At 41.7% G+C, this 27,568-nt stretch overlaps 2 protein-coding genes across 2 annotated transcripts; one reads left to right on the forward strand and one right to left on the reverse strand.

The window, feature by feature from the left end:
- Nucleotides 1–7: 7 nt before the first annotated feature.
- LOC131691230 (mucin-17-like) lies at nucleotides 8–10,167 on the reverse strand. The gene has a single exon (XM_058977470.1). The coding sequence runs from the start codon at nucleotides 10,121–10,123 to the stop codon at nucleotides 53–55; it is 10,071 nt and encodes a 3,356-aa protein (XP_058833453.1). The 5' UTR covers nucleotides 10,124–10,167; the 3' UTR covers nucleotides 8–52.
- Nucleotides 10,168–10,521: 354 nt separating this feature from the next.
- LOC131690940 (uncharacterized) lies at nucleotides 10,522–11,417 on the forward strand. Its single transcript, XM_058977025.1, has one exon. The coding sequence runs from the start codon at nucleotides 10,532–10,534 to the stop codon at nucleotides 11,369–11,371; it is 840 nt and encodes a 279-aa protein (XP_058833008.1). The 5' UTR covers nucleotides 10,522–10,531; the 3' UTR covers nucleotides 11,372–11,417.
- Nucleotides 11,418–27,568: the final 16,151 nt, after the last annotated feature.

The following is a 27,568-nucleotide window of genomic DNA, read 5'->3' on the forward strand; positions in this document are numbered from 1 at the left end:
AGATTGCTTCGACATTTTTTCCATTTATTCAACTACTAATCAATATACACCATCAAACGCAAACGCTCTTCTGTTCGCTAAAAGTCTTCCCAGCCGGACAGTTCAAAAGCCGGTAAACTAGTTTGTTTGCCGAATAGTAGCACTGATAGTATTTCGTCGGATCCTCCGTACAAGCAAACAATCCTTCCCGAGAACATTGATAGATACACTGGGACCCGTTGAAGGAAGCGCCATCGCTGCACTTCATTACCAGAACCGTAGTATCTCCGGTAGCGCTTGTGTAGCAGAAACCGTAGAATGTGGTGCTCGTTCCGTATGATTTATAGGCAGAGCTTTGGGAACAATTGATTGTAGCGCAGTACGACGGGGTTGTGATCCTTCGACAGGGAAATGTGTTGGAAGTGAAAGGTACATAGTAGAAGGCATAATTCGGTGGACACTGCTGGACCCACGAGTACATCTCTGCTGGAGAACAGTAATGGTACAGTTGACAATTGCTGGGATCAGGATAGAGACCGATGCCAGTGCATAGAATAGCACCATCGTCGTAAGTAGGTGCCGGCGTGGTGGCCACCGTTGTCGCAGGAGTTGTAATGGTCGGCGCAAAAGTTGTAGAAGTAAGAAACGTAGTTGTTTCTAGAGTAGTAATTTTAGATGTTGTTGTTATAGCTGTGGATACTTCTGGAGTAGTTGCTGCTGGTGTGGTTTCGTCAAGCGCTGTGCTAGCATCTGAAGTAGTTTCTTCGGGAGTTGTCTCTATTGGGGTGGATATCGCAGGCGTGGAATTTTCAGGCGTAGTAACTTCAGATGTTGTTGTAAGCGTTGATGCTTCCAGACTAGTTGCTTCTGATGTGGTTTCTTCAGGAGTTGTCTCTTCTGGCGTGGATTGCGTTGATGCTTCCAGAGTAGTTGCTTCTGGTGTGGTTTCTACAGGAGTTGTCTCTTCTGGCGTGGATTCGGCTGGCGTTGAATCCTCAGGCGTGGTAACTTCAGATGTTGTTGTTGTAAGCGTTGATGCTTCCAGACTAGTTGCTTCTGGTGTGGTTTCTTCAGGAGTTGTCTCTTCTGGCGTGGATTCGGCAGGCGTGGTCTCCTCAGGCGTAGTAACTTCAGATGTTGTTGTAGGCGTTGATGCTTCCAGAGTAGTTGCCTCTGGCGTGGATTCGGCTGGTGTTGTCTCCTCAGGCATAGTAACTTCAGATGTTATTGTTGTAAGCGTTGATGCTTCCAGAGTAGTTGCTTCTGGTGTAGTTTCACAAGGTGTTGTTTCTTCAGAAGTTGTCTCTTCTGGCGTGGATTCGGCTGACGTGGTCTCCTCAGGCGTGGTAACTTCAGATGTTGTTGTTGTAAGCGTTGATGCTTCCAGAGTAGTTGCTTCTGGTGTGGTTTCTTCAGGTGTTGTCTCTTCTGGCGTGGATTCGGATGGCGTGGTCTCCTCAGACGTAGTAACTTCAGATGTTGTTGTAGGCGTTGATGCTTCCAAAGTAGTTGCCTCTGGTGTGGTTTCCTCAGGAGTTGTCTCTTGTGGCGTGGATTCGGCAGGCGTGGTTTCCTCAGGCGTAGTAACTTCAGATGTTGTTGTTGTTGTAAGCGTTGATGCTTCCGGAGTAGTTGCTTCTGGTGTGGTTTCTTCAGGAGTTGTCTCTTCTGGCGTGGATTCGGATGGCGTTGTCTCCTCAGGCGTAGTAACTTCAGACGTTACTGTTGTAAGCGTTGATGCTTCTGGTGTAGTTTCATAAGGTGTTGTTTCTTCAGGAGTTGTCTCCTCAGGCGTAGTAACTTCAGATGTTATTGTTGTAAGCGTTGATGCTTCTGGTGTAGCTTCATAAGGTGTTGTTTCTTCAGGAGTTGTCTCTTCTGGCGTGGATTCGGATGGCGTTGATGCTTCCAGAGTAGTTGCTTCTGGTGTAGTTTCTTCAGTAGTTGTCTCTTCTGGCGTGGATTCAGCTGACGTGGTCTCCTCAGGCGTGGTAACTTCAGATGTTGTTGTTGTAAGCGTTGATGCTTCCAGAGTAGTTGTTTCTGGTGTGGTTTCTTCAGGAGTTGTCTCTTCTGGCGTGGATTCGGATGGCGTGGTCTCCTCAGACGTAGTAACTTCAGATGTTGTTGTTGTAAGCGTTGATGCTTCCAGAGTAGTTGCTTCTGGTGTGGTTACTTCAGGAGTTGTCTCTTCTGGCGTGGATTCGGCTTGCGTGGTCTCCTCAGGCCTAGTAACTTCAGATGTTGTTGTTGTAAGCGTTGATGCTTCCAGAGTAGTTGCTTCTGGTGTGGTCTCTTCAGGAGTTGTCTCTTCTGGCGTGGATTCAGCTGACGTGGTCTCCTCAGACGTAGTAACTTCAGATGTTGTTGTTGTAAGCGTTGATGCTTCCAGAGTAGTTGCTTCTGGTGTGGTTTCTTCAGGAGTTGTCTCTTCTAGCGTGGATTCGGCTGGCGTGGTCTCCTCAGGCGTAGTAACTTCAGATGTTGTTGTGGTTGTAAGCGTTGATGCTTCCAGAGTAGTTGCTTCTGGTGTGGTTTCTTCAGGAGTTGCCTCTTCTGGCGTGGATTCAGCTGACGTGGTCTCCTCAGACGTAGTAACTTCAGATGTTGTTGTTGTAGGCGTTGATGCTTCCAGAGTAGTTGCTTCTGGTGTAGTTTCTTCAGGAGTTGTCTCTTCTGGCGTGGATTCGGATGGCGTGGTCTCCTCAGACGTAGTAACTTCAGATGTTGTTGTAGGCGTTGATGCTTCCAGAGTAGTTGCCTCTGGTGTGGTTTCCTCAGGAGTTGTCTCTTGTGGCGTGGATTCGGCAGGCGTGGTCTCCTCAGGCGTAGTAACTTCAGATGTTGTTGCTGTTGTAAGCGTTGATGCTTCCAGAGTAGTTGCTTCTGGTGTGGTTTCTTCAGGTGTTGTCTCTTCTGGCGTGGATTCGGCTGGCGTGGTCTTCTCAGGCCCAGTAACTTCAGATGTTGTTGTTGTAAGCGTTGATGCTTCCAGAGTAGTTGCCTCTGGTGTGGTTTCTTCAGGAGTTGTCTCTTCTAGCGTGGATTCGGCTGGCGTGGTCTCCTCAGGCGTAGTAACTTCAGATGTTGTTGTGGTTGTAAGCGTTGATGCTTCCAGAGTAGTTGCTTCTGGTGTGGTTTCTTCAGGAGTTGCCTCTTCTGGCGTGGATTCAGCTGACGTGGTCTCCTCAGACGTAGTAACTTCAGATGTTGTTGTTGTAAGCGTTGATGCTTCCAGAGTAGTTGCTTCTGGTGTAGTTTCTTCAGGAGTTGTCTCTTCTGGCGTGGATTCGGATGGCGTGGTCTCCTCAGACGTAGTAACTTCAGATGTTGTTGTAGGCGTTGATGCTTCCAGAGTAGTTGCCTCTGGTGTGGTTTCCTCAGGAGTTGTCTCTTGTGGCGTGGATTCGGCAGGCGTGGTCTCCTCAGGCGTAGTAACTTCAGATGTTGTTGTTGTTGTAGGCGTTGATGCTTCCGGAGTAGTTGCTTCTGGTGTGGTTTCTTCAGGAGTTGTCTCTTCTGGCGTGGATTCGGATGGCGTTGTCTCCTCAGGCGTAGTAACTTCAGACGTTACTGTTGTAAGCGTTGATGCTTCTGGTGTAGTTTCATAAGGTGTTGTTTCTTCAGGAGTTGTCTCCTCAGGCGTAGTAACTTCAGATGTTATTGTTGTAAGCGTTGATGCTTCTGGTGTAGCTTCATAAGGTGTTGTTTCTTCAGGTGTTGTCTCTTCTGGCGTGGATTCGGATGGCGTTGATGCTTCCAGAGTAGTTGCTTCTGGTGTAGTTTCTTCAGTAGTTGTCTCTTCTGGCGTAGATTCGGCAGGCGTGGTCTCCTCAGGCGTGATAACTTCAGATGTTGTTGTCTCTTCTGGCGTTAATTCGGCAGCCGTGGTCTCCTCAGACGTAGTAACTTCAGATGTTGTTGCTGTTGTAAGCGTTGATGCTTCCAGAGTAGTTGCTTCTGGTGTGGTTTCTTCAGGTGTTGTCTCTTCTGGCGTGGATTCGGCTGGCGTGGTCTTCTCAGGCCCAGTAACTTCAGATGTTGTTGTTGTAAGCGTTGATGCTTCCAGAGTAGTTGCTTCTGGTGTATTTTCTTCAGGAGTTGTCTCTTCTGGCGTGGATTCGGCTGGCGTGGTCTCCTCAGGCGTAGTAACTTCAGATGTTGTTGTATGCGTTGATGCTTCCAGAGTAGTTGCCTCTGGTGTGGTTTCTTCAGGAGTTGTCTCTTCTAGCGTGGATTCGGCTGGCGTGGTCTCCTCAGGCGTAGTAACTTCAGATGTTGTTGTGGTTGTAAGCGTTGATGCTTCCAGAGTAGTTGCTTCTGGTGTGGCTTCTTCAGGAGTTGCCTCTTCTGGCGTGGATTCAGCTGACGTGGTCTCCTCAGACGTAGTAACTTCAGATGTTGTTGTTGTAAGCGTTGATGCTTCCAGAGTAGTTGCTTCTGGTGTAGTTTCTTCAGGAGTTGTCTCTTCTGGCGTGGATTCAGCTGACGTGGTCTCCTCAGACGTAATAACTTCAGATGTTGTTGTTGTAAGCGTTGATGCTGCCAGAGAAGTTGCTTCTGGTGTAGTTTCTTCACGAGTTGTCTCTTCTGGCGTGGATTCGACAGGCGTGGTCTCCTCAGGCGTAGTAACTTCAGATGTTGTTGTTGTAAGCGTTGATGCTTCCGGAGTAGTTGCTTCTGGTGTGGTTTCTTCAGGAGTTGTCTCTTCTGGCGTGGATTCAGCTGGCGTGGTCTCCTCAGGCCTAGTAACTTCAGATGTTGTTGTTGTAAGCGTTGATGCTTCCAGAGTAGTTGCTTCTGGTGTAGTTTCTTCAGGAGTTGTCTCTTCTGGCGTGGATTCGGATGGCGTGGTCTCCTCAGACGTAGTAACTTCAGATGTTGTTGTAGGCGTTGATGCTTCCAGAGTAGTTGCCTCTGGTGTGGTTTCCTCAGGAGTTGTCTCTTGTGGCGTGGATTCGGCAGGCGTGGTCTCCTCAGGCGTAGTAACTTCAGATGTTGTTGTTGTTGTAGGCGTTGATGCTTCCGGAGTAGTTGCTTCTGGTGTGGTTTCTTCAGGAGTTGTCTCTTCTGGCGTGGATTCGGATGGCGTTGTCTCCTCAGGCGTAGTAACTTCAGACGTTACTGTTGTAAGCGTTGATGCTTCTGGTGTAGTTTCATAAGGTGTTGTTTCTTCAGGAGTTGTCTCCTCAGGCGTAGTAACTTCAGATGTTATTGTTGTAAGCGTTGATGCTTCTGGTGTAGCTTCATAAGGTGTTGTTTCTTCAGGTGTTGTCTCTTCTGGCGTGGATTCGGATGGCGTTGATGCTTCCAGAGTAGTTGCTTCTGGTGTAGTTTCTTCAGTAGTTGTCTCTTCTGGCGTAGATTCGGCAGGCGTGGTCTCCTCAGGCGTGATAACTTCAGATGTTGTTGTCTCTTCTGGCGTTAATTCGGCAGCCGTGGTCTCCTCAGACGTAGTAACTTCAGATGTTGTTGCTGTTGTAAGCGTTGATGCTTCCAGAGTAGTTGCTTCTGGTGTGGTTTCTTCAGGTGTTGTCTCTTCTGGCGTGGATTCGGCTGGCGTGGTCTTCTCAGGCCCAGTAACTTCAGATGTTGTTGTTGTAAGCGTTGATGCTTCCAGAGTAGTTGCTTCTGGTGTATTTTCTTCAGGAGTTGTCTCTTCTGGCGTGGATTCGGCTGGCGTGGTCTCCTCAGGCGTAGTAACTTCAGATGTTGTTGTATGCGTTGATGCTTCCAGAGTAGTTGCCTCTGGTGTGGTTTCTTCAGGAGTTGTCTCTTCTAGCGTGGATTCGGCTGGCGTGGTCTCCTCAGGCGTAGTAACTTCAGATGTTGTTGTGGTTGTAAGCGTTGATGCTTCCAGAGTAGTTGCTTCTGGTGTGGCTTCTTCAGGAGTTGCCTCTTCTGGCGTGGATTCAGCTGACGTGGTCTCCTCAGACGTAGTAACTTCAGATGTTGTTGTTGTAAGCGTTGATGCTTCCAGAGTAGTTGCTTCTGGTGTAGTTTCTTCAGGAGTTGTCTCTTCTGGCGTGGATTTAGCTGACGTGGTCTTCTCAGGCCTAGTAACTTCAGATGTTGTTGTTGTAAGCGTTGATGCTTCCAGAGTAGTTGCTGCTGGTGTAGTTTCTTCAGGAGTTGTCTCTTCTGGCGTGGATTCAGCTGACGTGGTCTTTTCAGGCCTAGTAACTTCAGATGTTGTTGTTGTAAGCGTTGATGCTTCCAGAGTAGTTGCTTCTGGTGTAGTTTCTTCAGGAGTTGTCTCTTCTGGCGTGGATTCGGATGGCGTGGTCTCCTCAGGCGTAGTAACTTCAGATGTTGTTGTAGGCGTTGATGCTTCCAGAGTAGTTGCCTCTGGTGTGGTTTCCTCAGGAGTTGTCTCTTGTGGCGTGGATTCGGCAGGCGTGGTCTCCTCAGGCGTAGTAACTTCAGATGTTGTTGCTGTTGTAAGCGTTGATGCTTCCGGAGTAGTTGCTTCTGGTGTGGTTTCTTCAGGAGTTGTCTCTTCTGGCGTGGATTCGGATGGCATTGTCTCCTCAGGCGTAGTAACTTCAGACGTTACTGTTGTAAGCGTTGATGCTTCTGGTGTAGTTTCATAAGGTGTTGTTTCTTCAGGAGTTGTCTCCTCAGGCGTAGTAACTTCAGATGTTATTGTTGTAAGCGTTGATGCTTCTGGTGTAGCTTCATAAGGTGTTGTTTCTTCAGGTGTTGTCTCTTCTGGCGTGGATTCGGATGGCGTTGATGCTTCCAGAGTAGTTGCTTCTGGTGTAGTTTCTTCAGTAGTTGTCTCTTCTGGCGTAGATTCGGCAGGCGTGGTCTCCTCAGGCGTGATAACTTCAGATGTTGTTGTCTCTTCTGGCGTGGATTCGGCAGCCGTGGTCTCCTCAGACGTAGTAACTTCAGATGTTGTTGCTGTTGTAAGCGTTGATGCTTCCAGAGTACTTGCTTCTGGTGTGGTTTCTTCAGGTGTTGTCTCTTCTGGCGTGGATTCGGATGGCGTGGTCTTCTCAGGCCTAGTAACTTCAGATGTTGTTGTGGTTGTAAGCGTTGATGCTTCCAGAGTAGTTGCTTCTGGTGTAGTTTCTTCAGGAGTTGTCTCTTCTGGCGTGGATTCAGCTGACGTGGTCTTCTCAGACGTAGTAACTTCAGATGTTGTTGTTGTAAGCGTTGATGCTTCCAGAGTAGTTGCTTCTGGTGTAGTTTCTTCAGGAGTTATCTCTTCTGGCGTGGATTCAGCTGACGTGGTCTTCTCAGACGTGGTAACTTCAGATGTTGTTGTTGTAAGCGTTGATTCTTCCGGAGTAGTTGCTTCTGGTGTGGTTTCTTCAGGAGTTGTCTCTTCTGGCGTGGATTCGGCTGGCGTGGTCTCCTCAGGCGTAGTAACTTCAGATGTTGTTGTAAGCGTTGATGCTTCCAGAGTAGTTGCCTCTGGTGTGGTTTCTTCAGGAGTTGTCTCTTCTGGCGTGGATTCGGCTGGCGTGGTCTCCTCAGGCGTAGTAACTTCAGATGTTGTTGTGGTTGTAAGCGTTGATGCTTCCAGAGTAGTTGCTTCTGGTGTGGTTTCTTCAGGAGTTGCCTCTTCTGGCGTGGATTCAGCTGACGTGGTCTCCTCAGACGTAGTAACTTCAGATGTTGTTGTTGTAAGCGTTGATGCTTCCAGAGTAGTTGCTTCTGGTGTAGTTTCTTCAGTAGTTGTCTCTTCTGGCGTGGATTCAGCTGACGTGGTCTCTTCAGACGTAATAACTTCAGATGTTGTTGTGGTTGTAAGCGTTGATGCTTCCAGAGTAGTTGCTTCTGGTGTAGTTTCTTCACGAGTTGTCTCTTCTGGCGTGGATTCGACAGGCGTGGTCTCCTCAGGCGTAGTAACTTCAGATGTTGTTGTTGTAAGCGTTGATGCTTCCGGAGTAGTTGCTTCTGGTGTGGTTTCTTCAGGAGTTGTCTCTTCTGGCGTGGATTCAGCTGGCGTGGTCTCCTCAGGCCTAGTAACTTCAGATGTTGTTGTTGTAAGCGTTGATGCTTCCAGAGTAGTTGCTTCTGGTGTAGTTTCTTCAGGAGTTGTCTCTTCTGGCGTGGATTCAGCTGACGTGGTCTTCTCAGGCCTAGTAACTTCAGATGTTGTTGTTGTAAGCGTTGATGCTTCCAGAGTAGTTGCTGCTGCTGTAGTTTCTTCAGGAGTTGTCTCTTCTGGCGTGGATTCAGCTGACGTGGTCTTCTCAGGCCTAGTAACTTCAGATGTTGTTGTTGTAAGCGTTGATGCTTCCAGAGTAGTTGCTTCTGGTGTAGTTTCTTCAGGAGTTGTCTCTTCTGGCGTGGATTCGGATGGCGTGGTCTCCTCAGGCGTGGTAACTTCAGATGTTGTTGTAGGCGTTGATGCTTCCAGAGTAGTTGCCTCTGGTGTGGTTTCCTCAGGAGTTGTCTCTTGTGGCGTGGATTCGGCAGGCGTGGTCTCCTCAGGCGTAGTAACTTCAGATGTTGTTGCTGTTGTAAGCGTTGATGCTTCCGGAGTAGTTGCTTCTGGTGTGGTTTCTTCAGGAGTTGTCTCTTCTGGCGTGGATTCGGATGGCGTTGTCTCCTCAGGCGTAGTAACTTCAGACGTTACTGTTGTAAGCGTTGATGCTTCTGGTGTAGTTTCATAAGGTGTTGTTTCTTCAGGAGTTGTCTCCTCAGGCGTAGTAACTTCAGATGTTATTGTTGTAAGCGTTGATGCTTCTGGTGTAGCTTCATAAGGTGTTGTTTCTTCAGGTGTTGTCTCTTCTGGCGTGGATTCGGATGGCGTTGATGCTTCCAGAGTAGTTGCTTCTGGTGTAGTTTCTTCAGTAGTTGTCTCTTCTGGCGTAGATTCGGCAGGCGTGGTCTCCTCAGGCGTGATAACTTCAGATGTTGTTGTCTCTTCTGGCGTGGATTCGGCAGCCGTGGTCTCCTCAGACGTAGTAACTTCAGATGTTGTTGCTGTTGTAAGCGTTGATGCTTCCAGAGTACTTGCTTCTGGTGTGGTTTCTTCAGGTGTTGTCTCTTCTGGCGTGGATTCGGATGGCGTGGTCTTCTCAGGCCTAGTAACTTCAGATGTTGTTGTGGTTGTAAGCGTTGATGCTTCCAGAGTAGTTGCTTCTGGTGTAGTTTCTTCAGGAGTTGTCTCTTCTGGCGTGGATTCAGCTGACGTGGTCTTCTCAGACGTAGTAACTTCAGATGTTGTTGTTGTAAGCGTTGATGCTTCCAGAGTAGTTGCTTCTGGTGTAGTTTCTTCAGGAGTTATCTCTTCTGGTGTGGATTCAGCTGACGTGGTCTTCTCAGACGTGGTAACTTCAGATGTTGTTGTTGTAAGCGTTGATTCTTCCGGAGTAGTTGCTTCTGGTGTGGTTTCTTCAGGAGTTGTCTCTTCTGGCGTGGATTCGTATGGCGTTGTCTCCTCAGGCGTAGTAACTTCAGATGTTGTTGTTGTTGTAAGCGTTGATGCTTCCAAAGTAGTTGCCTCTGGTGTGGTTTCCTCAGGGGTTGTCTCTTCTGGCGTGGATTCAGCTGGCGTGGTCTCCTCAGGCGTAGTAACTTCAGATGTTGTTGTTGTTGTAAGCGTTGATGCTTCCAAAGTAGTTGCTTCTGGTGTGGTTTCTTCAGGGGTTGTCTCTTCTGGCGTGGATTCAGCTGGCGTGGTCTCCTCAGGCGTAGTAACTTCAGATGTTGTTGTTGTAAGCGTTGATGCTTCCAGAGTGGTTGCTTCTGGTGTGGTTTCATAAGGTGTGGTTTCCTCAGGATTTGTCTCATCTGGCGTAGATTTGGCTAGCGTGGTTCCCTCAGGCGTGCTTATTTCAACCGTTTTTGTAGATGAAGTTAATTTTGGCGTTGTTGTAGTTACTTTCTGAGTAGTAGTAACCTCCGTTGTCGTTCCAGTTCCACATCCTTGGGGAATCGTATCACGGCATGCAGCCTTTCCGGCTTCACTTGAATCTTCACTACAATACTGGTTCGCAGTGCAAGTTGATGGAAACTGGTTTTGATCTCCAATGCAAATTATGAGTGACGAACATCCGCTACATTTGGTTGCGACTCCAAAACCTCCCACGGGTATTCCACAAGCGTTGTTTTCTCCTAGCGTACATAAAGGCAATTGTATCAACAGCAATAATCCAAAACTTATGAACTCCGGTGGTTTCATTTGACCTTAGCTTTCAGAAAATATTATTTATGCAAAACGACTTGATTATTGGAGGACTGCTCATTGCTAATTGTTGTGGAGATGAAGATATATTGTGAAGTGTTTTGTTATCTAACAGTATAATATGTTTATGGCATGCAAAATTTTGACTGGATTGTGCATATATATTTTCTATTTCTTGGAAAAAATGTGCAATCCTTGTTCAAGCAAGCCAAATATACGCAGCACCGGTGATAATTTATCAGCCTTTTTTATCTGGAAGATATCAATGTAAATAAAACATGTCTTATCTTCAAACTTGTACCGTGACCTTGTATACACAAGAGGTATTCATCTCGCCGACTTTTTGTGCTTTTTTCACACCTTTGCTTTAATAGCCATGATTATTCTCATCTTAAGTCAGTCAAAATGTGGGCCTCTCACTGGATCTATCTCGGTGTCCTGTTGCTGTCCCAACTATATCGTTCGCAATGTTTGAACAACCAGTGTGGCATTCCAATGGGCAGTGGAACAATTGCCACCAAATGTACGGGCTGCAAATCGTTGATAATTTGCGTCAGGGATTTGACTACATTTGAGTCAGGCTGTGACCAAAATGAATATTGTATGGATATTCCGGGATACCCCGGAAATGCGGTCTGTAGTACAATGTTGCCGTCTGGATGCACAGCAGATTCGACGACAACAACTTCTACCACAACTGCTGCAACTACAACTGAAGTAACAACAACTGAATCGAATCCCGTCACACGGCCATCAAACGATCAAGCTGCCATTCAATGCACCGGGTCCGGTATCTATCCGGATCCGACAAACTGTTTCATTTATCACTACTGCTCAGCTTCCAACGAGGATTCAACGGTTCAAGTGTGTCCACCGGGTTATTCTTTCTACCACGGGGCTGCCTCGATAGGTGTATTTCCCTGCAAGCTGGATACCGTTTGTGACGTTGTTGATTGTTCCGGAACTGCAACCGTCGTACCGTACGGAACGAGTGAAACATTCTTCGCTATTTGTCATGGATCGGATGGAGGATCGGCAGCAATGATGAAATGTAGCGATGGAGCTGCTTTTGATGGGGTAGAATGTGTGTTTAGTTGCACCGGGGAAGGAATGTTTGCTAATACAGTTGATTCGAGCGTGTACTACAAGTGTTACTTCTCTGGTACAGAGCTGGTGAGTACGTTGGAGTATTGTCCAGCGAATAAAGTTTTTAACGATGTTATAAAGGTGTGTGTATCAAAATGATTCTTTGGTACAAAATCAAATTAATAAGAATGGTCAATAGTGTTCAGTATTGTTCAAGTTCATAAGAATATGATGACTTCAATCAACACTTTACACATAATATTTATGTAGGCATTTTTGTTGGGACTGAAATGGTACGATCCAAAAATTATTTAAAAAAATTCGAAAATGCTCGAATTCATAGCATTTATCAAAAGATGTTAAAAGTTCAGAGACAAATACAGTACCAACCCTAACCTGAAGTATTCAATTAGAACGGTTCTTTAGACCATAAACAAAACACAATGTGAAATGAGTTATTACAGCTAAAGAATTTGCTCTGAGTTGATCATATCTTCAGAAAACGTTCATAACAGAATATATTTGGCTCCAAGAACTTGATTTAACATTTCAAAAGCTAACAATGAACAAAACCTTTAGCGACCAGTTAAATTCAAAGAATAATTTGGAACAGTTGTTAGAACTTACATCTCTTGTATTACTAAAATTATAGCATGATAAATCGAGGTATTAAAATACAGGTCGGACTCGATGATTCGGGAAAAATGATTCGATTATCCGGGTGTTTCGAAAACAAAATTCAAACTTCTACTAGAATCTCTGATTATAGTGCCAATTCGATCATTGCAGTCAATAGCATTTTTTGACTAATAAGGGGTCTAAAATTAAACTGCTCTCAAATTTTGACATACCTAAAATAGCTTATATATGGGTTTCCCGCGCAAAGTGACCAAAAAACCATAACTTGGAATCGACCTCCACGAATTGGAACTGGATTTGAAGAAATTGTTTATCTAGAGCCAATATATAATAACCTAAATTATTGTGTCATTTGAATCACCTTCGTTCCATGAAAACACTCTTAATTTTAGAAAAAAATTTGTTCAAAAAATTATTTTTCTTCTGATTATATCTCTGGTACTGTTTGATCAATGAATCTAGAAAACATACTAGTTTTAAACGGCAGTCGTGCCAAATATGCAACTTTTTAATTTTAAGCTGTACGCACACGATGCGACAGGACAAACGCCACAAAAAATACTCACTATGGATTTTGTTCAATCTTTTCCTACGCTGTTGCTGTTGCCGCGTTGGAATAGATTGAACAAAATGCATAGTGAATATTTTTTATGGCTTGTATCCTGTCGCCTCGTGTGCGTACAGCTTTGAACTAAAAGTACATTTTTCTCACTGCACTGCAGACCTTTTTGACACATAAAATGTTATACATGCTTGGCTCGATCGGTTTCTGGAACTCTCTTGGGATAATGATGACAAGCTTCTCAGTACTATGTTTGAGTAGCTACCTGAAAACAACCAAAATATGATCGAACTATTTAGTTTAATCATCGAACCCTTTGGTTAAATAGTATTTTGATTGTTTTCGTATAGCTTTAAAATGCTTTGCAATATCGCCTTGATGTAAAAGAGAAAGTTACAGGAAATGTCATGGGTCTTTTGAAAAACTTTGTTGTTGATTGACAAACGCGAATAACTTCTGAAAAGGTCGCAATGAAACAAAAGAATTGTGTTGTTAAAACAAAATTTAAAATATCTCGAGAACTACTACATTTCAGATAATTTTTGTTATGAGCATTTTGATTTCAAATGGCATTTAGAATCATTTTTAAAAAGAAAATTTTATTGTTGACTGCAAATAGTATGAATTATAAAAATATGTCAAAAGTTGTTGTTAGAAAAAATTTTCATTGAGAGCTTCTCCATGATCCAAATACACTGAAAAAGTTTCTTTTACGTCTTTAAAACGATAAACATAAGATTTTTGAAATTTTATGATAGGGTAAAGCAAATAACTTGTAAAAAGGACGTCATTAGTCGAATTAACCTTTTTTTGGAATAATGTTTCAAATATCTCGAAAACTATCGCATTTTGGAATATTTTTGTTAAATACATTGTGATTCAAAATGATACTTATAATTATGTTCTGTAATAAAATTACAGTTTTGCATGTCAATTACTACGAAATTTCAAAACATGTATAAAGTTATTGTTAGAAAAACTTTTTTACCGGTATGTTCTCCATCATACAATCACATTCAAAATGTTTCTTGTCTCTTTAGGTTTTTGTTGACAAAATATAGAAAAATAGAAAAATTTGGCTTTTTTGCCCTTTAAATTTTTACACAAACTTTTGTTTTTGTGAAAAATGACACATTTTTTTTCAGTGCTTTTTTTCGAACAGAAATGTTCATCCCTGTAACTCGTTTTCAGAAGTTTTACTTTACTGTGAAATTTATTCAAGTAGAAATATTTACGCCCTTTTGAAAAATTGCTCTTGAATGAAAATATTGCAACTGTCAGAGAAAATCATGGAGATTCATAAACCGACGAACGCAACTTCAAAGTTTCGTTGGAATCGACGATGGCCATATTTTGTGGTCGGCCGGTACTCATGGAATCCCTCAATTCTGTCGAAGTTTCCTTAGCACTCAAATTGAATCTATTTCAGAACTTCGATCGAATCCATATCCGTTTTTATACGGTTTTTTCTCTGAATTTTGATACAGGATTCTAGAGAAAAGCTTCTCAAAGATCTGGTGGAATCCTTCTCAAGATATAATTCTGCTGAAGATTATGATTTATTTAAGCTGCTGATGGCATCATGTTCCTGTTTTCAATGAAATCCGGTGTAAAATTCTGATGAATATCCTGCTCTGAGTTTCAATATACTTAATATACACAATAATGCGCTTCTTTCATTATCCTATTCATTAATTGATTCCTGCTCAGAGTTCCAATGGCACCTTTAACCCCTTCATGCCCATGTTGTTGATAAACAACCACGTTTCTAAACGACTCTAACTTTTGTTTTACACAACGTGTGTTTACAACGACAAGTAAGGTTAATAATTTGGACTAATATCTATTCAACATTATTGAAAACTGAGAAAACTTTCTAATTTAGACTACCTTCAACTACCTTTTTCATTCAATTGGACTAGATCGGAAGGTAAATATTAAGCAGCTTCTAGCACTGCTAAAGAAGCACCTTTCTTTCTTAAACTTTTCTTTTTCGTGTTTAATGACCCCAACAGTTCTAAGAAAATTAGTTTTGGATTCCTATAAGCAGTAGAAAAAAAAGTTGGTCAAGAAAGAGTTGCCAAGATTCTGATAAGAGACCCGGGAGCAAACTGGAGGCGATTTCAATTCTTGAGTAGCTCAAGCAAACATGAATGTTAGTCTATGTAAAGAAAGCGAGAGTAGTACTTCTCGTTGAGGCGGCCGGGAACCCAACATATACGTAACTGTTGGTAGTCCTTTAAAATTTTAAAACAAAATATTCTGTTTAAAACCGTAATTGACTCTGTTCTAATGCATTGTAATGAATATCCTTAATGGGTTTTCGTTCTCACATGATATGAATGTTTACGAAAATTACCTTTAGTAAGTCTCGAACTGAGGTACCTTGCCTCGTCCTTCACGGTAAGTGCGCTGCGTTTGCTTCCTGGACTATATTGCATATGTTCGATTGAAATGAAATATGCCGAATATAATCTTCAAGAAGAGTTGCATAACAAATAAACCCACAGCATTACAATAGCATTATATCAGCTTTTTATATGATCTATAATGGCATTAAATACACTTGTAAAGCTTACTTGCTTTAAAGATCCTTGAAGCATGTACGCGTTATATCAGCTTTATATACGCATATAGAGCAAGCTTTAATGCGATATGTTGGCTGCGCAGTTATGCATTATTGATGCTAATAAAGAGCTTTATTGCATTGTTAATGCTGTAATGGAGTTTCAATGCAACATTAGTGCAAATGTATAGCCAATATAGTGCAACGGCTTAATGCTTATGGTTGGTTACTTGGGAAGGATCTCTTTGTGGAGGCACAACGCGCACTCTTCTAACTGGAATGAGGGTTAACCCTTTATAAGGCCCAGAGTTTGGGGCTATTAATGAATGTTATATTAATAGAAACACGGTTCTTTCACTTAGTTTAGAATATGTTTACATTTATTTCGTAATAAAAACTGTTTTGAAAATATACTAACTACCGCCCGTTAGAAAACGTCAGTCCTCGTAATGTTTGATGTATTTCCAACGATATTGGTGCAAATATAAAGACAAATCGAACTGGATCAGAAATTCAGAAACAAATTAAGGTGGGCTACTGGTTATTACCTGATTGACAATAAATAACCCATGGATTCTGAGGATAAGTTGAAAAATGAGACCACAGATTACAGACGTCCATTTATTCATTTTATTTTTTTCTTTGCAATTTTTACTACTCTTAAACCAAATTTTCGGCTTAAAAATAGTTGTTTTTACAAATTTGCATCACCAACTTATAGAGTCTAGAGTATTTTTTTTCAAAATCGAGCTAATTTTATTGTCCAAAAGGAAATCGCCGTATTTTTTTCAAAAAATTCTTCGTCAATCCGACACTTTTTACTGTATCCCAATAAAAAGTAATAAGAAGAGTTGCCAGACTCCCAACAAGCAGATTTCATAAGATTGGAACACTTCTCACTTCATATTCCTGCGTTATGAACGAAGCAAAAAGGTGGCAATATAGTTGCCACAGCCTTATAAAGGGTTTAAAGAACCGTTAGCGATATATGACACGTAAATTAAATTGGAGCCAAGCAATAGACGACCCCCAGATTACTTTAAAAAAACCCTTAATTGAAAGTTTATCTCCAAAACTCAACGTAGGAGTTAGGTATTTTTTACACAGAATATGTAGAGAAACCCGGGGCTATTCGAACCTACTTAAGCAAATCGCCCTTTTAGGTAGATAGATGTGAAAAAAGTTACCGCTCAAAAGTCTTAATTATTAGTTTGAAACCTCAGCTACATTTTAGTACCATAAAAGGTTCATTTGCACCACTCAATGGCAGCGCTAGGCGACGATTTGCAAACCTCTACGTTTTTCCATTCTTTTAAAATGTAGCGGATCTCCCAACGGGGCAACTCAGACCGTAATTTTTCTTTATTTTTTTACAATGGAATTATGTTTACCTATAAATTAGTTACAAGAGACACTCCTTATGAAGCACAAAAATTGCTTTATAAAAACTTAATCTGGTATGTCATAGCTGTCGATTGGCGGCCCATGTAATTTCTTTGATGTGGCGTGTGCAATGCTGTGCGCAGCCGCAAGCCGCTGAACGGTGGTTGACGGAATAGGGAGTCCGAATAGCCCCGTACGCTCATATCGCACAAAAGCAGTGAGCATCTCGAAAATATCTTTGTTTTCACCCAAATAAAAATCATTCCATAAAATAGGAGCCTCGAGCTTTCCAAAACAATTACCTTTTATTTTTATTTTGTTGCTTTAATCACGGTTTTTCCATTATGATGATTTTTGTTTTGAGAATGGCAAAACAACGAAACACGTTGTAACTCCTTTCTACAAAGAACAAAGAATCAACTTCAGCTCTCAAAATTAATGTTTCAGAATAGCGGTTCCACGCATATGTATGATAGTCAAAAAGTTTTGCTATTTTCGGAGAAATCGGGGGGGGGGAAGAATAACCCCCACTGTCTTAATAGCCCCGGGTCGACCTATTTAAAGTTTGAAATAATTCGTCTAAGTAGTTTTTGAATGTTAGTTAACACCGCAAATCGTGTTTTTTCAGAGACGTTCTACAAAAATCGTCGTCACAGAGCCGCTTGTCGATATTTGTGTTTAGAAAAATTACAGAATGTTATTAAAATTATACATTATAATGTACAAAAGTTTTGATCAATTCGCTTCACCCAAATTTCAAGAAAAAAAATCGCAAGAAAAATGTTCATTTTTCACGCTGGAACTCCATGTCATTTTTTTCTTCGTTATACATTTTGAATTTTTTTAAATTAGGGGGTTACACATTGAAATATACAGTATACAAGAGGGGAAATATAATATTCGTAAGATCAGGATGGGGTCATTTTGTGTGTTTTTTGTATAGCAATGCACTTTAGGATTATTAGCAGAGAGATATTGAATATTAACTAAGCCAACATTTTACAACCATAATAAAACTAGGACTAATTAGAGAAATTGATTCAATTTTGTGGGGTGATAAGATTAGGGTGGGGGTGGATAATTAGGGCTTTTTATGAGTAGTTGTACTGTTGGGTATTTCTTAAAGAGAGTATACTAAAACTAGAAAAGACAAGGGGGCAAGTTATGGGATGATATTAAAGGTGGCGATGGTGGTGAATTCCCTCATCTAGATATCAGAGACAGGGGAGATAGGGTAGACAAGTAGACAGGCTGGAGAAAAATATTAACTTTTAGTTCCAAACGATTTCGTAGTACGGGTCAGATGCGGATCGGCAACACACCGCGTTGCGCGTGTGATGTTTGTGCTGTGGGTCCCGTGTTTGTTGGCTCAGTCGATAGAGATGTTTCGTGTAAGCTTGAAGTCGCATCAAACCATCGTTGGTGTAGGGTACAGGCGGAAGAAGGCACTTCTGAGAATGATGAAATAATTAATTTTTTTTATTTCGATTATAGAGGTTTTAACCTCAAGGTCATTCGCCTCTTCGGGTTAGAAAAATCTCTTATGAAAATTTTCTAACCCTATGTGCGGGGTCGGGACTCGAACCCAGGTGCGCTGCGTACAAGGCAATCGATTTACCAACTACGCTACGCCCACCTCCATGTATACAAGGGACATATAGAGGAGATCGCGGCTAGCCAGTCATCTCAAACCGGGACATTGGGCGATCCTCATCGGGCCCGAAGGGAATCCAATAGTTGAGATCTAGCAGAACAGTAGCCGACGCATGCCCAAACAATATGTTCGATATCATGATAACCGTTGCCCCAAACGCAGATTTGCGTACCCAATGCGTCGGAGATGAGTGTCTAGCGTGTAGTTATTGGGCATGAGCCGAGACATCACACGAGAGAAATCCCGATCCACATGCATTCCTCTGAACCAAGGTTTCGTTGATACTTTCGGGATGATAGAAAGTCTAAGCACTCTTTGTCCCACCACGGGTTGGGAGAATGTTTTTGGGTGTTCACGCCGGGTACTCGTTTCGTCTGAGCTTGAATCGTGCTAACAAGAATCGAGTTGGACAAAAACTTACACTTATCCTCCGGGGGAAGTACCTGCGTCGAGTCGATAGTTTTGGATATCGCTGCAGCGTAGCTCTTCCAATCAATGTTTCGTGAGAGGTCATAGGGAACATTGATTGAGGTTGGATTAGGTCGTTTTTTAGAGTTTCCAAGCGGAGCCAAAGAATGTCCCTCACAAGGATCGTTAGAGGCGTTACCGCCACTTAGCAAGAGAGCGTATGGGTTTTTGGAGACATGTGGAGCAGCTCTTGTAAGCATTGCTGCGTAAAAGTGTCTGGAGCGATCTTTGGTGGAACGCTTCAGTTTATCTGCGCGAAGTTTGCACGTTGGGAATGCCAGAAACGCATGTTGATTCTCTCCACAGTAAACGCACTTCTCAGCGGGCGTCCTGCAAGCATTATCCGCATGGTGTTTCCCACATTTGCCGCACCGTACTTTGTTGCTGTGGTTGGCAGTCTGTAGTATGGCCTGGATGCTTGCAATTGGAACAATTCATGACCCGCAGTATTTTTAGTCCCATCTTCGATGGACATTGAGTGCAATTGCTTGCAGTCCAATATTTGAACTGATTGAATGTTAGGGTTGAAGCGGCATCACTTACAACCAGTGCCGTAGCGTGGTCTTCTCCCTAAATAATTCATGTTTAACTATCGTTTATTTCATGTAAATTCCAGCCACAAAACTTTTATTGTATATTTAGGAAAGCCACATAGGGAAAATCCAGCTTTTTGGCATGTAGGGAAAACAGGTGATCATCGAATTTAGCAACCGGACGCATATCAACAAAAAAAAAGTTTTCCGCAATCGCACGCGATTAATGGGTTGCGCAAAATGGCCAAAGTGCAAAAAATTTTACCCGTGAAAAAACACATAAGGACCCTTAAAATATTCAAAATTTGAATCCGATTTTTTATGCCAAATGTATGAAATTAAGCGTCGCGATCTACATTTAATTTTCACACTTCAAATACAAATTTAAAAACTTGTTTTTTTCGAATTGACATCAGATTTTGACATCTAATTTATTTCTAAAACACTTGGCGTTGCGTTGCATTGTGACGATGATTTTGACGGATTGCACACTGACTTCATCATTTTTGACTCCTGATTATCTAATAAGAGTTGCTTAGGAAATGGTAAGTAGGAATTCATACTAATCCGACCCACATTAAAACCTCAACAGCATGATAGCCATCATTGCCGGCCACCCCCATCTTCATCGTTCACGGGGAAGGATAAAGGATAAGGTAGACAGGAAGTGTTGATGCTCCACCTACTTAACGGAAGGACGACGATTCATCAGACTCTTCCACAGGTGTCGCGGAGTTGGTAGTTTGGAAGGGTATCAGGTCTAGGATTCGCTTCAAGCAAGCGATGCGACCTATAAAGTATATTTTATTAGGTAGTTGTTTAGTTAGTCTTCGAGTGCACGATGACTCGAAAAAGAAAAGATCTTTTTTAGTTTTTGGTTCTTTTTAAACTCTTGGCAGCCGGCTACCGAGAGTATCCTGTGTTCCCTAAACAAAAGCAATTTGAACTCCACACAGCCGACCGTGGGAGTATTGCCTAGGTAAGCTAATCTTATCTGCGTAATGGGCCGGATCACTATTTATTGAAACAGTATTTAGACAGAATTTGTTACTTCTTCTCTACGATATATTTATTGGCTTGAAAACTACCGAGTGATAACACAATATACCGATAGCGCGAGATGTTATAAATCATGGAAAGTATTTCTTATTTTCCATATCGGATTGTTTTTGGAATACAAGTATACGAGCGATAATAACGAACACTGAAGGGAAATATAAAGGATTGTTAACCTGATGCACGGGCTTGTTAGCAATAACGGAGCTTGAAATAAGATTCATAAAAACAGATGCGGCGAATTTTCAGTACGTATTGACCCGTGATCATCGATACTAGTCAGATTAGTCGTATTTGGGTTAGTTTCCGATCAAATATTCATTTTTACGGCAATGTTTTCTCGACTAGATCTGTTCACACCCTCATTCTGCTACTATCGGCAGAAGGCTGATAGCACCCAGTCGTCGCCGGTCTAAGGACCAAATGTCATCAATAGACTTAGACTCGCGTGGAGGCATGGGATAGGAAACTTGTGAGAATTTTATTATCCCACCATTTGACAACCCGGATACACTTTAAAAGTATTGGCACCTCGAAAAAAAAAGTCCCCATGCAAAATTTGAGCGCAATCAAAAACAGTGTCATGAAGCGTCGAGATCTGGTGTAATGTAGAAAAAAGTGTCTCTGTGTCACAAGAAAACATATTTGATTTGAGATGGGACTTGAGTTTGGAAATGCAGCTTTCGTTTTTTTTTGTATGCCAAATATTTTAAAAATCCATGAAATTTCGAAATCTGGTGTCATAGCATAGCATAGCTAATTGATTTCTAAAGCACTTGGCATACAAAAAAAAATAAAAACTGCATTTCCAAACTCAAGTCCCATCTCACCTCAAAAATATTCCTTGTACCACGAAGACATTTTTTCAACATTACGCCAGATCTCGGCGCTTCATGATATTGTTTTTCGATTGCGCTCAAATTTCGCATGTGGACTTTTTTGAGGTACCAATACTTTTGAGGTGTGTCCGATTTGAAATTTCAGAAAGATCATAAATAATGGCACTCTACTGTATATTAAGTGTACCCCTGAATTGACCCAAATGATCCTAAAATGGATGCCGAACAAGATTCGTCGCCACAGATTTGAGCTTGCCCGCTCACAAAGTTAAAATCGATGGTGTAGTTATCGATTCCAGCTCATGCGCGGATCTAGTGTCTGTTTCAATGCCCCTTGCTACAGTGAGTGACAATCGCACCGGACCTTCAAACTAGTGTCGGGTGACCTTTTGGCAAGACTGCTTTGCATCTTCTTCGACAAGGATCGTCTGCATGATCGGTTATTTGTTGGTCCCGCGCGTCGTGCATGTAGTATTGCACTAATTACAAGCAAATGAGTCTTCGTAACAATATTTTTTCTCTCTTTTGAAAGGCCGCTAAACATACCAGCAAGAAAAAAAACTCTGCCAAAAATCCGAAACAAGCAGAAAACTGGTCAATTCAGAAGAAACAAAGAGTTTCCAACGCTTCCAGGAACACCAAAAATCATGTGACATTTCAACCAGAGATTCAACTTAGTGCAAGATTGGTTAGTCCTAGGTTTGGGAACCGGAAACTTTGTAATATTACGGAACTACTCCCGGCATCGGGGAGACTTCAATTTTCATGGTACGGGCTATCTTCTCGATGATAATTGATCTAGCTTAGTCTACGATCTTTGCTACAACTTCAAAAAGGCGGCCTGCTTTACTGGCCAAGACCACACTTCCGTTCCCCATGTTCCTATGAAACTGAGAAAACGAGCTGAAAAGGTTTACAATATTTTTCGCTATATTTTTTGAAACTGGAAGTCTTTGTCTTGTTTGTTGTTTATTCTGGACTAACAGGACCGTAGCGTAGTCCTCTGACGCCTTTAATAGAGTCTCAGTTATGCGCCTTTTTGCTGTCTGCTTTGGCTTTCTTTTTCAGTTCGACTTTCAAACAATAATTTTGTGTGTACCTGGAAATGATACTCTTATTCTGACTAATTTCATGAATTTGAAAAGTAGATCAAGATTTAAGCGCCCCCCTAAGTTTGGTGCCCTTGACAGGGGCCAACCTGGCCAACCGCACGCAACGGCTCTGCTTACAACCCCGTCATTCTCCACATTTCGAGACGGAATGTAGACGCGATACTCTGTCGTGCAGGGACTGTTGCTAGCAATATCGTTTATCTGTTTCAAATCATCAAATTAATTCATAACTAGGCGCTAATTATCTGACTGGACTTTTTTAAACCCAAACGCCTCCGAGTAACGTTTTGTCAGCTCAGTTAGTCAGTTGGTTCTGAATACTATTCTTCTATCCATCACAGGGAAAGGTTGGGATCCGCATCGAATTAGAAACTAGTGTTCCTAATACCGTCCCTTTATGGCGCAAATTCAGTGCTGATAGTAACGAGAAAATACCGGTACGCAAATGTTTGATTTAATCAAGAGGAACTCTGTAGTGAAATAGAATTTTTATAATCATGTTTTTGTTGATCAGATTTTATATGCTTAAAAGGTATTGTGATCAACAAATCATATTAAATGTGTCACTTATTTCCGAACAATATCTCATATTTTACCAGAAGATTTTTCTTCTGAAGCGGCACTTTATTTGATTCCGCGATTGGGCTCGCTTTTAGAACAAATTATTTTTAGCTGCGCTATTTTCTTCGAATTTGAACCCCATGGCCAATAATAAACCAAATATCCTCAGTTTTCTTGATTGGATTCTCTCTCTTACCACATCTCGAACAGAATTCAGTGCAATTCACTGTGCAGCAGCCTTATGCAACAGTACGATTTGCCTCATCGTATCCTTTGCACTTCACGGCTCTTTCCTCTTCGGTACACTCCGTCTTCTTGCTGACTATAGCTGGCTTCTACACTCGCCAGCAAATCACAACTCTCAGCATTCGAAGCGATTCCTGCAGACTCCAATCCAAAATTACTATGTGCTAAACCGTCGACTAAATCAGTGTTCGTCCATTTATAGATAAAGATTAAACAGCAAATTGAAACCAGAAGTAACACCAAAAACTAATTATGTCGGCAAACAGCGAATTATGGAAACTAATCAGAACTTCGCTTATGAAACATTCGCAAAAATCGTGTTTTTCATACGTTATAAATACTTTGCTACTTAATACAATATCGTTGTAAATATTTTCGACCTATTAGTTAAAATATTCCTTGCAGTACGAAGAAAGTTATCCATAACCGTTAATCTTATAATACCACAATTCTGGTATTATACGTTTAAAGGTTATGTCTCTTAAGGGCAAAGCAGTGATTACATTGACCGTATGTGAGTTCGTTATCATTTTCCACATTTTTCTCCCATGTCACAATATATCCCATAGAAACAGCGTGTCCGATGTCTACAAATATTTTTGAGTGGATTGATGAATTGAAGATAATTAAAAACTTTAATATCGCGAGTTGTGTTTACTTATACATGGCACCGGAAGTATCGATAATTATTTTTATTCAGCACTCTTTTCCCTTTTTTTGGGCAGTGTAGTCTTAAGAACTTACACTTATAACAACGCGACGCGAGATAGGGTACAATGTCCTGTAGATGGGCAATTTCGAGCCCGAAACCGGCATTTCGGTAATAAAACCGGGTCGGTATTCCCCAAGTTTACGGTACCACAAGCCAAATAGAAAATAATGCTTTGCTTGTTGCTTGAGAAAATTCGAAATTTATTTTGTTACCAAATGTAATGTATTTGCATTCATTTGGTCAAATGAAGCGGTACATAGCAAAAAAATCTACTGATCACTTCGAAAATATTAGCAAATTGAAGTAAAGAAATGCAAATACCTTTTTACCAAAACTGCTTCTGGTCGAATAGGGGAGGCACATGTCCCCCGCGTTCCTGCCTAGAGCCGCCAGTGACTTAACACCTGGATCTACTTTACGCTTCCCAAAACACCAACAAAAGACTGAAGTGGATGAAATCCGTTTTTTACATGCAGGGATTAAATTTAAACGAACGAGCCTTTAGCAATTTTATTATTCCTTTAACAATTTAGCGACATGGAAACAATACTTTTGCGAAACAATTTTAACCCAAATTGCCAATCCAATATCCAGCATTTTAGTTTTATTTCCTATTTCACGATTTCACTATTTTGCTCCAGAAAAGATTGCACACCATTACTTTTGAATTGGTAACGCCGGCGCCTTCAGAACATTTCGTTTCGCCGGCTGATATATGGTAACGTTGCTGCTGAGTCCGACTATCGTATCGCACTGCATTATTCGTCGGTTATACAGCCGATTACTTCTGCACTTGGTTAACCGTCCCACCAGCGGTTTATTCTTTTCCACCCTAGAACACTCGTAATACATTGTTGGATTGTTACTGTTCGGAAACCTGCCCTCACTAGGACACTGAAATCGACAAACGTGCCCATCGAATACCGTCATCTCTGGACAACGGAGCATGTAGATCGTTGGGTTGGTTCGATCCTCTGACGGATCGCAATATGCGTACAATCGTCGGTTCCCCTCGTAAGGAATCAGAATTCTCGAACTGTTGCAATTCACCGTATAGCAAGTGCTATTCTCTGTTCGACGATCGCAAGCCAACGTGTCCAGGTTGAACTGGAAACCCTCCGGACAGCGATACACATCCGAACGGCCGGTGTCAGACGTACACAGATGGTAAATGCTGCAATCCGTTGGATCCGGGAAGAAACCTCTCGAGGTGCAACGTAGTCCGGTTGCAGAAGTACACTCCGTATAAACAGGATCCGGTGTGGCCAAGCAGACATCTCCCTCCTCCAGGCTGTTACAGTACGGATGAGTTTCGGGACATGACCGAGGTTCCAGACTCCCAACACATACCGAGATGTGGGTGCAGTTGGTGCAAAGGGTCAGTTTGCTGGATGCGCTGCATGTCGCCCTCGGTGTCGGATCCGATAAGCTGTTGTGTTTCTTGGTCGATATTCCAAACTGCTGGCGAACACCATTCACGTAGATGCTGCTACTTTCAGCTGCTGTGAAAGTCTGTGAATATAATAAAATAAACACTTGAATGTACTACCGTTACTTCGCGAAAATAAGAATGACAAACCAGCCAGCAACTGATCGTGAATAACTTTGCAAGTCTGTTGGTCCACATGGTGATCTACGGGAAAATGATGAAACAACCGAATGAACGCCACAGCTTTATATTGAATATATCTAATGTCTCCTACAAAAAAAATGTTTACAAATTGTATGGCTAAACGATCTCAAACATGTTCAACTGTGCCGCACTGCGGTTATAGTTTTTTTGTTGATCTATGAAATTAGCGTGCCGAAATCATATGTACCGGGTGGATGATCACTGTTCCGATTTGGGGTGGGTCACTGAACTTGTACTGATGATGTATCCAATTATGATGGAAGAAGCCAGGCTATAGGCTATATTCCTTAGAGTTTCCTGAATAACATCGTTCGACAAGATGAGGCACAACGCATATTGTTTATTGGAAAGCAAAAAGAAACTAATGGAAAATAGTGTTCTCCGATTTCCGTTAGATAGTACATCAGGATCCGTATTTATAAGCATTTGAATATATTTTGTATTATTAATTATAAAAACAGCCACCCGGAGGGATTAAAAATTAAGAAAAATAAAAGAAAAAATCAAGTACTACTTATGGTGCAAGCAGAATAATGCAAATCTTAGGTGAAACAGAAATAATCCGACCAAACTGTTGAGAATTAAGTTAACTAATCTATACTCATATTCATCGCCTTATTTTATAAACACTTGCCATGTATACTTCGGCATCACTTGTTTACTTAGTTTTAGTTTTTAATATTTGGGCTATGCTTTTTCACTTTTAACGACATTCAGTTAGCTACACGGAAAAAAATCCGTTCATAAACTCATGATCAAAAGGTCACGTGACCAAGTTCCTGAAATTATAAATAATAAACCTCGCATTCATGAAACTATTTGTGTTTTTTAAAACTAGTTCGCCCCGAATATATACATGGCGTTACATTAGAATATTTTGTTTGGTTACTGTTGTTGTTCAGTGGACATGTTTAGTTTTTGTTGTGATTCTTGTTCATGATTTGGGAATAGTCAGTCGACAGTCAAACATTGTCCATGATTTCAAGAGCTTATTCGCGATTCTTGTGAATTCTCATGACGTTAGCGGGATTAAAGTTCAAGATTTCAAGATCTTAGTCGCGATGTTAGTAATTTTTATTAACGATTTCATGATATTTTAGTCATGAGTAGAGTGATTCATGTTCATGATTTCACGATCTTTGTCACGATTTTAAATATGTCTGTCTTGAGTTGTGTGATTTGTGTACATGCTTTCAGGATCTTAGTCGCGATTTTTGTAACTTCTGTTCATGTTATCGTGATATTTTAGTCATTAAAAGAGCATTTCATGTTCATGACTTCAGGATCTTTGTCACGATTTTAGTTATTTTTGTCACCAGTTGTGTGATTTGTGTTCATGCTTTCAGGATCTTAGTCACGATTTTTGTAACTTTTGTTCTTGTTATCGTGATATTTTAGTCATGAATAGAGCAATTCACGTTCATGATTTCAAGATATAAGTCGAGATTTTCAATATTTTTGTCACGAGTTGTGTGATTTGTGCTCATGATTTCAGGATCTTAGTCACGATTATCGTAATTTCTGTTCATGTTATCATGATATTTTATTTTAGAGCTTATTTTCAAAGAGTAATGTAACTAATGTTCATGATATCAGCATTTTTATCATGGCAGTCGTAAATTCTTTTCGCCTTATCGTGATGTGTTATTTTTTGGTTAATAACGGTTTTTGCCTTTCTCAATAGAAAGGTATTGCAATTGCTCTGAAAACCGACTTTTTAACGGAGGCCCGGAGGGCCGAGTGACATATACCATTCGATTCAGTTCGTCGAGTTCGGCAAATGTCTGTGTGTATGTATGTGTGCATGTATGTATGTGTGTGTGTATGTGTGTGTGTATGTGACCAAAAATGTCACTCATTTTTCTCAGAGATGGCTGAACCGATTTTGACAAACTTAGTCTCAAATGAAAGGTGCAACGTTCCCATAGGCTGCTATTGAATTTCTAATGGATCCCACTTCCGGTTCCGGAATTACAGGGTGATAAGTACGAACACGCAGAAAATGTCGATTTTAATAAATTCTGCAATGAATGTATAAAGGTGAAAATTTTCCAAAATATGACCACAACTGCTTCGATTTGTAGTATTAGGTCACTAACATCCATTCAAAGTCTATTTGGCCACATTGGCCACCATCATCGGTTCCGGAAGCCCCGGCGGAAGTATCTAAATTCAGAATAACAGTCACATCGGTTTCTCGGAGATGGCTAGACCGATTCGACTAAACTTGGCCTCAAATGACAGGTATTGCGTCCCCTTAAATGGCTATTTAATTTCATCCCGATCCGACTTCCGGTTTCGGAGTTACAGGTTGTGGCGTGCGATCACATAGCAAATTGTGAAGGTAAAAATTTCGCTAAAATGTCTCTCAAACAACTTAAATTTGCTGTTC

The sequence above is a fragment of the Topomyia yanbarensis genome, chromosome 3 (assembly GCF_030247195.1).
Source record: "Topomyia yanbarensis strain Yona2022 chromosome 3, ASM3024719v1, whole genome shotgun sequence".
NCBI classification, from domain to species: domain Eukaryota; kingdom Metazoa; phylum Arthropoda; class Insecta; order Diptera; family Culicidae; genus Topomyia; species Topomyia yanbarensis.

Bases quoted from the DNA above. Each gene is read 5' to 3' on its own strand.
- LOC131691230 (XM_058977470.1), bottom strand. From the start codon at position 10,123: ATGAAACCACCGGAGTTCATAAGTTTTGGATTATTGCTGTTGATACAA.
- LOC131690940 (XM_058977025.1), top strand. From the start codon at position 10,532: ATGTGGGCCTCTCACTGGATCTATCTCGGTGTCCTGTTGCTGTCCCAA.